At 36.7% G+C, this 13,118-nt stretch overlaps 1 protein-coding gene across 4 annotated transcripts in view; it reads right to left on the bottom strand.

Moving 5' to 3' along the window:
* Positions 1 to 13,118, bottom strand: part of LOC136269110 (uncharacterized) — a 60,949-nt gene that overhangs the window by 24,469 nt on the left and 23,362 nt on the right. For 2 of the 4 annotated variants that reach the window (XM_066064583.1, XM_066064585.1), the window contains 5 exons: positions 8,194 to 8,925; positions 7,111 to 7,203; positions 6,765 to 6,896; positions 580 to 999; positions 249 to 353 (listed from right to left, as the gene is read on the bottom strand). In XM_066064583.1, the coding sequence (XP_065920655.1) occupies positions 249 to 353; positions 580 to 999; positions 6,765 to 6,896; positions 7,111 to 7,203; positions 8,194 to 8,925 (1,482 nt within the window). The remainder of the gene's footprint in view (positions 1 to 248; positions 354 to 579; positions 1,000 to 6,764; positions 6,897 to 7,110; positions 7,204 to 8,193; positions 8,926 to 13,118) is intronic. The other 2 variants (XM_066064584.1, XM_066064586.1) reach the window with 2 other exon arrangements.

Below are 13,118 nucleotides of genomic sequence, written 5' to 3' on the forward strand. Positions count from 1 at the left end.
TTGATCACCTGGTGCAAATATTAGCCTGCGAAATGTGGCAAATGAAACACAGGACACCCAGGTTTTGCTTGATATGTATGCCCTCAGCCCTCAGGCTAGCCCAGCTCAGCATTTTATCACTGTATTTAATAATTTTCATGAAGTAGCTCAAAACTCTTACTGTAGCGGTACCATTAACTTTATTTTCTTTCTCCCATACATTTCCATTGAAGTTTTGAAACATGTTTTAAGAAAGTTATATAACTCACTGTAGCGTACGACAGTTGTAACTTGTCTAATGTAATCTGACTGCCAGGGATACTCCTTTCTGTTGACCTGCGTCGCATTGTCAATTTTGCATAATTACTCAGTGGCTACATTAAAAGAGATACATCAAAGTTAATATCACATTCAAGTTAATTAAGTTTGTTTGTTCTCTACATGATAATGTATTATTGGAAAAGTTGCTCAATTACATGTTTTGGCACACTTTTAGCCTTAAATTATCTTTCTATATTATAGGTGACCACACATCATAAATGTGTACAGTATATCTAATAAACTTAAAGGAATGCAAGTCCAGTAATGATTTCTTCTAACCTTATTGAGGCAAATTCGTTCAACACAGCGTTGTTTTCTTACATTATTCCCGCCAAATTTTGGCTTATCTTTACAAGACAAACATTTCCCACAATCTGATTTGCTGCAGTTTACACACTTTCCACAGTTGGGATATCTTGATCGTCGCCAATCAGCTTGTCTCCATTTTGATGAAGTCACCATCACCTTTTTGGTTCCATTGCCTTGTTTGTTGTTGCAATTAACACTTAGAGTTTCCTTATCAAGTACAGCTTGCACTTTGCTACTACTGTTATTGCTTGGAGAATTACTGTGATAATTTTTTGGTCTTCCTTTATTTTTCTTTGATTGTTCATCAGTATCATCACTGTCCTTACAGGAGGAAGGTTCCGAGGTGTTGAAGTAACTATGGTCAGACTTAAGAGTCCTGGGTTGTTGCTGCTAAAAATTTATGAATACATACTTAAACCATAATTATATAATTTTCATTTTTCTAACTACAGACCAATTGTAATTAAATAATAGAACCACAATCAGCCATTTGTCTCAAGTTGATACTGCTATAAACTTCATTCATTAGTTTAAGGCATGCATCACAGAGTTACAAGTGCCTGTGTCTTTCTTTGTGTCCAAGTTCTTTTTGCTGACAACGGAAGGTGTCAATTTGTGACAGTGTGATACAGCTTCCCTGTGGCTGTGTTGACTAGCTATCATGATAAATGCCCATATTTTCTGAACTGATTGCAGAGACACTTTCATATTGTTCTTCATATAAAATGCTGTGTAATGGGCAGAACATAGCTATAGTACGTGCACTTTGAGCTGGACCTGAACAGCTGTACAAGAAACCACACAAGATCAAAGGATTTGAACTTTATGTTCATGACACATTTATTTGTAACCTCATGTTATGGACAGTATCCAGCATCAGCAAGTGCGGAGCGAAACCCTTTTGGAAAGAGGTTAAACAGCCAAACAAAGTTTCTACTTATGAAACTATGGGACTGCTTTCGAGCAAGAAGCAAAGAAATCTAGAGTTTCCATCAACATCAAGGAGAGACTCTCGAAGGCCACTGGTAATATCTTCTTTGCTGGGTTTTGGTAATCACTATACCATGCAATCTATTGTAAGAGTTAGAATGAAGAAAGACAATTTTCCTATGCCAAGAATTGGTATAAAAGCAGTTTGAAGGAGCCAACTTTGTTGTAATCGTCAGGTCAAACGTTCATCCAGACAGTGAAGATGTACGTAAGATACACATGTTGTACGTAAAGAAGAAAAATCTATCACTCTCAAAGATTTTGGTGGGTTGATTTTGAACGCTGAAACCTTTGTCATGTACACTGTCTTATGTCAAAACTTCAGAATGATGGTGTTTTCTCAGAGGGAGAACATTGCTTTGAGTGATATGGGATTTAAGTACAAGATGATTAATGACAAGAGGTTAGCATTGCACCAGTTTGTTGTTTTAATACCACTACACATACATGCAGAGTATACTATGAGCATCTCTGCATAGCCCATCAGCGTCATAAATATTTAAGACAATTGAGGCATAACAGAACTGAAGGAAGACCAGTGGTGTACTTGGATGAGACTTGGGCCAGTGCGCATGATGGAAAGTCCAGAGCTGCTGATATACTTGGGGGACTAAGGTTAGTCAAATAATTTCAAAATTCTGCTGTTTAACTTATAAGCCATCAGGTAAAGGAGAGGAGCACCTATTTATCCTGCATGCTGTTGGCAAAGATAGATGGGTTCCAATTAATTTTCTTTGGTGAATGTAGAAAGATGGTTTTGAAAAAAGTTACTTCCAGTATTACCAGCCAATGTAATAGACAATGCCAGTTACCATAGGTACATAGGTGTAACATTTGTCAACTGTAAACATTACTATCCTAACTGCAGTTGCCACCTGGAAGAGCAACCAAAGCAGAAGTGGTAAAAGCACAGCTCAAAGATTGGTACTGTAAGGCATTTTGTGCATACATGTTACTGTTTCAGTATGTGACTGTATGATGATTCACAGGTATAGCATATCCAGACAAATCACTGAAGAGAGATCTGTGGGAGATCATTAAACAAGCAAAGACTCCAAGCAAAAGTTAAAGATCATTACTGGGAACAGGATGGACTTCATGATGAACTTCTACAGCGATTCCTCATCTGCACAGCAGTGATAGCAGTAGTGATGGTGGCGATGGTGGTATTAATGACTCTTCCACTATCACCATCAGCAGCGAGTCCACGTCTTCTTCTGAGCCTACTTCATCTAATGTAAAGGTTGTTTACTATTTACAGCACTAGTGTTACAACTTGTATGTTGTTCCCCAGGAGTCAATGTGTGGCTACAATCAGTGGCAGAGGAAGTAGTTGATGTGAAGGGGGGCTGACCAGAGTATAGAATCTCTGGCGGCAGGGGATCTGGGTAGCCATTTTAGGTTTTAATTTATAGGTTCAATTTGAAGCATATCAACTAAATAACCAACCTTTTAGTATTTTTAAATAAGGATATTTGCAATTTATAAAAGCTCTTTGGCAAAGTTGATTACAGGGTTAATAAACATGCAGCATTTATAAGCAGTACAAAATACTCTTTAGACATCTGGAAATGCTTGGTACAGCATTTTTTTTCGTTTATAGACCGTTTTTAGGAACATGTTAATAAAGCATTTTGACTGCTCTATCAGGGTATTAGAGTGTTCTAATAGAGAGTACATCAATCTTTTTAATGATTTTCAGCCCCACTCCCAGGAGGAAAAATTTGGTGAGATATCATTCCGAGGAGGGGCTAAGCCACCTCCCCCCCATCTTCCACTGCCTATGGTTATGATTAAACTCTATGAAATACATGAAAATACAGATGAAGTATAAGTGTGTGCATTTAATTATTGCTATTATGCTAGCAGAAGGTAAACAACGAGCAATACAGGATCCAGCTCAACATGTACATACTATAAAAATAAAGCATACTTTTCAGTAATTGATTGTTGGGGTACATGTTCAGACACAAAATTAATTTTATGGCATGCCTGGTGCCATTTTTTTTGGTGCGGTACGTATATGTGGGATCATTAATCATAATTGTGTTATAAAAAAGGTAACAAACAAGTAGAAGGAAAATTAGGAATTTTAAATTGGAATAGGGATCAAAGAAAAAAAAGTAGTGAAACTCTATATACCTGTAGATATACTAACAGACATTTAATCCCTAATTCAGTCATGGTTATAGACTGAAGTATAGGGTTAATATTAATGTTGAACACTAAATCTGCAGGTATAGATAACTCCTCTCTTGTTTCACTATGATAAGTTAATCACAAAAATTTTAATAATAATAATTCAAGTGAATTTGTGTTGCCTTCTCCTAGGATTTGGCACCAAAATTCACCTGAATGTCATTATTAAAACTTTTGTTAAACTGCCATCTTAGTCATTTTTGGCCACCACCTTGGATTTCTCATTTGTTTCCCCCTGGCTTCTTGGTGGCAACTAGGTTGTTTTAGTTTAGAAATCACTTCTTTTTGTATATATACCACTTTAGCGTGGGCGTTCAAAGGCACCGCTCGGTGTTTAACTCGCATATTGCCTGGGCAATATCAAGATATTGCCTGGGCAATATCATGGGAAAGTGGTTTGTCAATGACTTTGATACCCAGCCAGCTCAAAGAATCGATGCGCTTTGACTCATTATATTGAGCAACATAGAGCTTTGTATTGTGGGACTCGTTCTTGTAGTAGTTGCTAAGCTTAGCACATTTGTTAAGATAGGGTAGTTGGTTGTTACTAAAGGTTAATGAAGGCATAAAATAATCGTTTGGGCGATTGTGGATGCGTATTTCTACCCACCGTGTATCAGCCTTTGAACAGACCACAGAACAGCAAAGCTACTACTGCTACGTTGAAATAGGTTAGTAACTTACAGTCCTAAGTACTTAACTTAATATAATTACTTACTATCCCAATAGCAAAGTTAGTTGGCTTAACTTAGTACAAAAATGATAACAATATAAACTCCATCCCACAATCGCAAGTTTTCTAACATTGTGTGTTGAAGCATAGTAACGTATTAATGGCGTTTTAACATATGGACAACGTTTTAATGGCTATTAGCCCACGTTATTAAAACCACGATCGATTTTCAGATGCTACTGTATAAAACAAGCGGGATGAGTTCTCGTTAGTTCTTTCACCTATTAGGTGAGTGCGCCCCAAGTATTATATATCACTTGTACCATGGCTGCTTGGGATTTTGCTGACATATACACCCGCAGCCCTCGGGCCTGCGGCCCTCGTGCTTTGGGTGTATATATCAGCAAAATCCCTCGCAGCCATGGTATAACTATTACTTGTATACTCCAAGCTGCTTTTACTTGTCTTTTTCTTTACTGCAGAAAGGAGGGAGAGATCAAGAACAGATATTATGTTTGTGGATAATAGTTTTATACATTTATATTTTTCAATATAAAATTATCATGTAAACTCTATGGTTGACTTGTTTGTAGCTAAACACTCTATAGGGTAAATTCAAATGTAACTGATCCATCTATGGGTGACTTGTAGTAGTTGAACTCTCTTCAGGGTGAATTGATCTCTCTACTAGGACTTGCTGTAGCTGAACTCTCTACAGGTGAATTGTTTGTAGCTGAGCTCTCTACAGGGTGACTTTTAACTTAGCTGAACTGTGGTGACTGTAAGGTAGCTGAACTCTCCACTGGAGACTTGTGATATATCTGAACTCCCTACAGGGTAACTTTTTTGTAGCTGAACTTTCTACAGGGCAACTTGTAACCTAACTGAACTTTCTACAGGGCAACTTGTAACCTAACTGAACTTTCTACAGGGTAACTTGTAACCTAACTGAACTTTCTGCAGGGGATTTGCAAGGTATATAGCTGAACTCTCTACAAGATGACTTGTTTGTTGCTTAGATTCCAACTTGTTATACATGAGCATACATGATTTCTGACTTGTAACATAGCTGAATTCTGGTGACTAGTTTGTAGCTGAACTCTGTATGGGTGACTTGAAGCCTCTACAGGATAATTTCTTTGTGGCTTATAACATAGCTGAATTCTCTACAGGGAGACATATTTGTAGCTGAACTCCCTACAGGGTGACTTGTTACCTAGCTTATCTCTGTACACGGTGGCTTTTAGCATATCTGACCCCTTTAATTGAGTGACTTACTGCATAGGTGATTGCTCTAATAGGGTGACTGCACTATTAGAGTATCTCGTTTGTGCACTTGCTACAGGTATTTAATTTTTGTATTATTACTCAATTAGTTTTTCTAAACCACTGAGAGGTCTTTCTATCATGAGTAATTCACCTATATACCGGTTTTTGGCTCATTACTTTAAGCATTTCGCCTGGTAATTGTGGCAAGTGTTTTGCAACAATCATTCATAGCCATTTGTGCCAGAGCTCTGCTCACAACAATTAAAAATGTATTATTGCATACTTTTGTTATATTATTTTGTTATATGTATTACTTTTGTTGTTTTGTATGCTTCAGTACTTTGTATGTACGTAGTTGTATGTTCTCATACTACTGTATGGGGAAGATCAGTTATGCCAAATATAGGAATCTAATTTAAAACATCAAAATAAAGTGTAACAGTTGTTTTTATTAACAAACTTGATTGCATAATTGCACTGTTGGTTTCGCGCTGTATATTCATGGTCTTTAGTTTGATTTCTTCCAAAATGTTTAAGGATCAATAGTTAACCTATATCCATGTAGCAAGCTTCTTCCCATAAGCAGTTTCCCTGTAGGCGTGACAACATATTGGAGTTATTTTTTGTGAATAATCATTTATAACTCTGTAACTGATCATTGTATTCCAATTAATTTGGTACCAAGATTTGCCTTCATACACCCCTTATGTTAGCGAAGTAATCAGATAACACATTTGCATCTTTTGTAAGTGTGCAAAAGAAGCAGGAAAAAAAATGAAGAAATTAAAGCCAATTTTCGAACGCTCGTATATCTGAGCAATTAAGCTGTATGTGGACTACTGATAAAAAAGGTGGAGGGCATTTCCATGGCAAAATTCATCTTGTTTTATAAAGGCACCACGGAGCTACATGAATGAAAATAGCATTTTTTTGTTCTTTCTGTCAATATACAAACTGACGTATGCTCTGATAACAAATTATGTACCATACATATTTGAGCTAAAACACTGTGAACAAATTGAACCTTAAGATTTTGGTACATGGATGTTAATCTTTTCATATCACTTCTTAGGTTGTGTAATTCCTTCTTGATTGTATCACAATTAGAGCTCTCTTCAGTTAACTTGATTCTTAGCATACTATTCTCCTGTAATAGCTAAAACAAAACATCTCCATGTAATTCATTAGCTATAAAAGAAAGTAGTTAAACAATTATTGCTGTACTTAGTGCAAACAAAGTTTACTTAGCAAACAATGGCACGGGTTGTGACAATTATATACATGATTGACTAATTTAGCAAGGAATTGCTTGCTATTTTATTGAATACCTGGTTTTTAATAGAACAACATCAGATCAACAATAATCTTACCTTCTGTTGCAAGTTAGTACTATGCTGCAAAACAGCAGTGTAATCAACTTGTGCCAGCCCTGTATGTGTAATTGAATCATCCTGTTTGTCTTCCTGTAATGATATGTACTATAAATGTCAATCATGTAAGCACACATATATACTCACTATAAAAGCTATAACTGCTTGCATAAAATATTTAAATTCCAGTGTGTGGGAGTGCCAAAATGCCATGCTGGGTAATAACTACCACACATCTAGACAGATGAGCTCTTATATTGTGTGTTAAACCAGTTATCGCCTACTAATAACAAACTTATCACCTTGTAGCAGAGCCACTTAAAACCATGAATGGTATTGTTACCAATGGAGCAAATAGCCAAAATTAATACAGAAATGTTATTAGCACTTGCTCTTGCGTGGCATGCATAAGCACTTGCTAAATCTTACAATAAACCTTTACACAGTGACACTGTACTAGTTTAAATAAATATCAAGAAAACAATCTGTGTTGATTTTTGGTATGGCCATCAGTGTATGGAGTAGAGCTGACTTCTTCCAATGACTTCTGACTCCATTGTTATAATCCTCACCACTTGCCAGTTTTTAAGCTCTTGTATGCGACACACTGCCACTCCACTAAAGTCCATGTCATAGGCAATAAAACCAATTTTCCCAGAACCAGTCACAATTAAGCTTGCAGCTTTAGAGTTGTGTACATTTGGATGAATGCATTAAGAAAGCAAGTAGGTTAGTGAGTTAGTTAGCTAGTCAGTCAAGATATTTAAAAGTGTTTTGGGAGTACATTTCAGCTTGACTGTATTCAACCAAGATGCTGTGTGAGGCTGGTTGCATGGTTGTCAATACTTTTTTAGTGAGAAAACTCAAGCCTTGTTGATTCGTATCACATTATGTACTACCACACTTATAAACCAAAAATTGGTTATTAAACAAGAGTACTGTCAAGCATTAATCTTTTTCCATACACCCTGTAAATAGCTATTGTTAACTTTTATGGTTACTAATTTGAAATACCTGAATAATTATTCTGCAACATCCACTGTTTATTGCTATATAGACATACACATTGATGAGTAAATTCACCTGAACATTTAAGAACCAGAATGGGCTTGATTTTGTTATGTTGGTGACATCATAATCTGACATGCTTTTTGGGAAAACTACAGTCATGATAATTCCATTCCGCAATAATTCATGTTGACTAAGTGTAATGTTCTTTTCAACATGTGATACTACACATCTTGGAATCATCCAATACAACCAGCCATGTTCTATATATACTGCAGCAAGTTGAATAGCATATTCTGTCAATTCCAATTTCTCTGTTAACAAATCTCTAATATTTATTAATCTCCGTAATTCCATTTCTTCAAGAGAACGATCACATTTTGTAACCACTAAGGTATAATCGCTGTCATCAAGTGGAATCATCAGCTGAGATGGAGCTGGAATAGGATATGATTTGATTGGTTGATTGTAGTCAATCAGTGATTTAAACTTCTTGAGCTTTTCTGCAGCAAACTTATTATTACTGGCTAATATTAAATATCTTAGAATAGAGTGGTCCAGCCAAGTCAGATATGGCAACAAAAGTACTTTAAGCAAAAAATAAGAGTCACAGTTAACCACCTTACTTAAGAAACATTCTTGAAACAATGGAATTTGATGGATTTCACTAGCCATTATATCCTGACATTTACTAGCTATGTCAAACTTTATCACATCTGAAGTTGACAAAAGGAGAAGAAATGTGTCAATCAGATCAAAGAACATTAGATGAATATTTGGGACATCCAGATTTGCAGCCCACTTAATCTGCAAGGAAAGTTCACCAAACATTATAGATAAATTGCACTGGAGTACATAACGTATAAGAAGTATGTATGTAAAGCATTTTAAAAACAATAAAAGTGGATGGGTGGATAAGTGCTGTGTATAAGTAGGGCTGCACCAATTCTCAGTGTTGGGCAAGTTACTTGGTAAAAGTAACTAGTTACATATTACTTGCAACTGAACTATTTAGTTACAGTTACATATTACCCATAAAATAAAGTAACTATAATAATATTACATATTATATTACTTTGTGTCCACAGCCTTAAGCTGTCATGTGTGAAACTACCACTTTATCACGTGACATGATTGCGTTGTTTGACAATGTGCAAATCTTGGTTATAAGTAAGAAGCTGGTGAATAAGCTTCATTCAGTAGGCTTCATTACTTCGTTGTGGCTGGGAATTACTCAGTGTGTCACTAACAAGAGTAGTAACTTCATTACTTGTAGTAATAATATTACGTAGTATTAGATTCGTTACAGTAACTATATTATTTAGGTAACGCGTTTAAGTAAAGTAACTTGAGTTATATTACCTGTTTTAATAGCGTATTGTTACATTACTTAGTTACCACAAAAGTAATAATATTACGTAACGTGTTACTCCCAATACTGCCAATTCTAGTATCTGTATCAGTATTGAGCCGATACTGCTGTTTTCATACAGTATCGGAATCAGCCATTGCTGCAGATACCAATTCTTATCACGTGCAAGAATTAAACAAAATTCGTTTGTACCTGCCTATTATTACTGGCACAATGAAAGCATTAAGCATAACGTTAATAACTACTGCTAAATTATCAATCTATGGTAAAACTTCCCTGTGAAAACCCACATCCGAGAAAAAGACAGAACGGTCAATATCTCTAATAGAGCATCAAGGAGTAGTTCATCATAACTATTGTTTTATTAGAATATTTCTATTGTCAAATGCATAATGCTGTTTTGTGAGTACCATTATCTACACTTCTTCTCAAGCCAAAGCGGTATATAGTCTAGTCAAAATAGGGTTAGACCTATCACAAATTGCAACAGAATTTTTTTCATGATAAATAGCTTCTAAAAGGTGTCTTGAACATCATATTAAAAATTCACCAAAATACACCTAGGGGAAATACCAAAAAAATTGATTCTAAATAATTCAGCTGCTGCTACAGAATCTGGAATATCAGTTTTAATTGATTGTGTACAGAGGTTAAAATAAAGGTAAATTATGTTCTACTTTGTAACATATTTAGTTGTTTTACCTCTTTCCATCTGAATCTGCCTCTGGAAGGGGTTTAGTTATGAATGGCATTATTTAGAATTTCTATTAAATACAATGATTGTGTGCATATTTTTATTCCAAACAAGGCAATAAATGCATTTATTAGTTTCCTTTTATTTTAGTTGACCTTTGAAACCAGCTGCAGCTAGTTTTCATAATGAATGGCATTATATTATTTAGACTACAATGAATCTCTGTGTATTTTGTGAGTGTTCACTGGATGATGGTCAAGAAGTTGTTACACTAAGAGTAAAGGGATGCCAAGGAATTGCACAGGCTAGTGAAGCACTAGGAAGCAACATCACTACTTTGCCAGGTCAAAGAGTGCATTCGAAATGCCGTCTTAGACACTGTGATAAAAGAAGAATACAGCAGCAGATTGTGAAAAGATCACGGGATGATATGGCATCTGGGACATCGGTATCACTCCGATCAGGTGAGAAATCATTTAGCTTCAAGGAAAATTGTTTGTTTTGTGGGCACATTGATACATTCGACAGTAAACATCAAAAAGGACATCAATTGATACCTGTTCGAACATTAGAATTCCAAGAATCTATTGTGGAACATTGTAAGAATATGAATAACAGATGGTCTGAGAAAGTGATGGCTAGGATTAGCAGTGTGCATGATCTACCTGCTGCTGATGCAGTGTATCATCAGATATGTAGCAGTAACTTTCGGACTGGTAGATCTATTCCAACTATATTCAGTTCAGATGAAGATGAGCAACCAGTAAGTAAGCGTGGAAGATCAAAGGACCCATTTCAGGAGGAGGCTTTCCTGCGTGTTATGACAGATTTGCAACAAAATGATGAAGAGCAAATGACTGTGTATGAATTGATAGATAAAATGACAATATATCTAGGTGACTCTGGTAGTATGCCATTTGGGTTTACGTACATGAAAAAGAGGATTAAAGATCATTACGGTGATAACATAACAATAGCAGAGATTAATGGGAAAAGTAATGTGGTTACCTTTACTACTACAGCGTCTAAAATTCTCCATGATTTTCATGAGCAATCTGAAAAAAATGATAGCACCAGAGAGAAGATGAGAGTGATAGAAACAGCAGCAAAGCTTATCAAAAGGGACATTAAATCGATCAGTCAGTGCAAAGAGTATTACGCAACATCAGAAGAAATGAGTGCTGAAAAAGCCATGGCCTTTTTACCAGAGTCGCTATGCACACTTTTGCAGATTTTATTTCCTCTCAGCTCCAGTACAAAAGTTGCTTCACTGGGTCAGGCCATTATCCAAGCAGTGCGCCCAAGGGCTCTTTTATGTCCTTTACAGCTTGGACTTGGTGTGCAACTTCACCACCATTTTTCATCAAGATTTTTGATTGATTCTTTACATACGCATGGTTTTTGCTGTTCCTATTCAGAGGTTCAACACTTTGAACGAAGTGCTTCATTATGTCAAGGTAGCGACATTCCTAACCCTACACCAAACCAGTTTATTCAGTATGCTGCCGACAATGTTGACCACAATAAAATTACAATCGATGGCCGAAACACATTCCATGGCATGGGAATGATTGCAACAATCACACCTGCAGCCAAGGGCAGTTTTCGCGTTCCTCGAACTTCAGTACCAACAGAGGATATATGTTCAATCGGGCATGTCCCAATAAAGTATTTCATCTCTAATGCTGTTAAAATCAAATCGTTGTCCTATCAAGCTCTATCTGTACCTACTGTGGAAGATGCTACTTCAGCAATAGATGCTTTATGGAAGGCTTCACTTTTACTTCGTCCTAAAAGACCAGGATGGTCTGGTTTGATGCAGATGGTACAAAAGGGTGAACACCCAGGGCAATGTTCTGTCTTATATCTTCCTATGATTGATATGGATCCAAATGATCTCAGCTGTGTTTATTCAACCTTATGCTATGTTTCATACCATGCCCAGAAGCACAGTGTCACACCCATTGTGACCTTTGATCAACCACTGTGATGGAAAGCACTTCAAATACGAGAAAGTTTACCTGGAGATAGTGACCTCCACTCCATTATATTATGTCTTGGAGGCTTTCACACTGTTATGAGCTTCCTTGGCTGCATTGGTCACACAATGTCGGGGTGTGGCCTTCAAGATGTTCTTGAGCAAATTTATGCCACTAATGCGGTCACCTATATTATGTCAGGTAAGGCTGTTGAAAGAGCTACTCGAGGACACTTCTTGATTGATGCTGCACTGAATGCAATGCTAATGTCCAAAGCTTTCAACATAGATCTGTCTGTGTCTGATTGCTGGGAAGAATTGCCACAAAATGAGGGTAGATTACAAGCGGAAAGCAGTCAGGAGCAACAACAACAAGAACTTACCTTGGATGAGAGGGAATCAAATGAAAACAATGATCTGGAGGAACAACCAATTGAAACACGACAACTCCTAAAAAGACTTACTGAGATTTATGACAATGTCGCAGAAGGCAGCATATCAGCTACTCAATTACAAGCATCACTTGATGTGCAAAAATTCTATGATATTTTGCTGGCTCAAAAATCATCATTGATGACTTCCAAGAACTCAAAATTATGGCTTCAGTATATGGATATGCTCGACATACTCAGAAAGTTTTTAAAGGCAGAAAGAACAGGTAATTGGAAACTTCATTTACAAGCCTTGCATTACATGCTGCCATATATGGCAGCAAGTGGTCATAATCTATACACTAAGTCAGTGTACTTGTACCTTCAAGACATGACAACACTTCAGGAATCACATCCAGAAGTATATGCTCACTTTTTGCAAGGGCATCATGTGATTCGTCGAAGTGATCGTTTCTGGGCTGGGTTGTCTCTTGATCTAGCCATTGAGCAAATCTTGATGCGAGCAGTTAAGACCACAGGCGGATTGACACGAGGAAGGGGTATGTCAGAAGTTCAACGCCTTGT

This window comes from Dysidea avara, chromosome 10, assembly GCF_963678975.1.
Source record: "Dysidea avara chromosome 10, odDysAvar1.4, whole genome shotgun sequence".
Lineage (NCBI taxonomy): Eukaryota > Metazoa > Porifera > Demospongiae > Dictyoceratida > Dysideidae > Dysidea > Dysidea avara.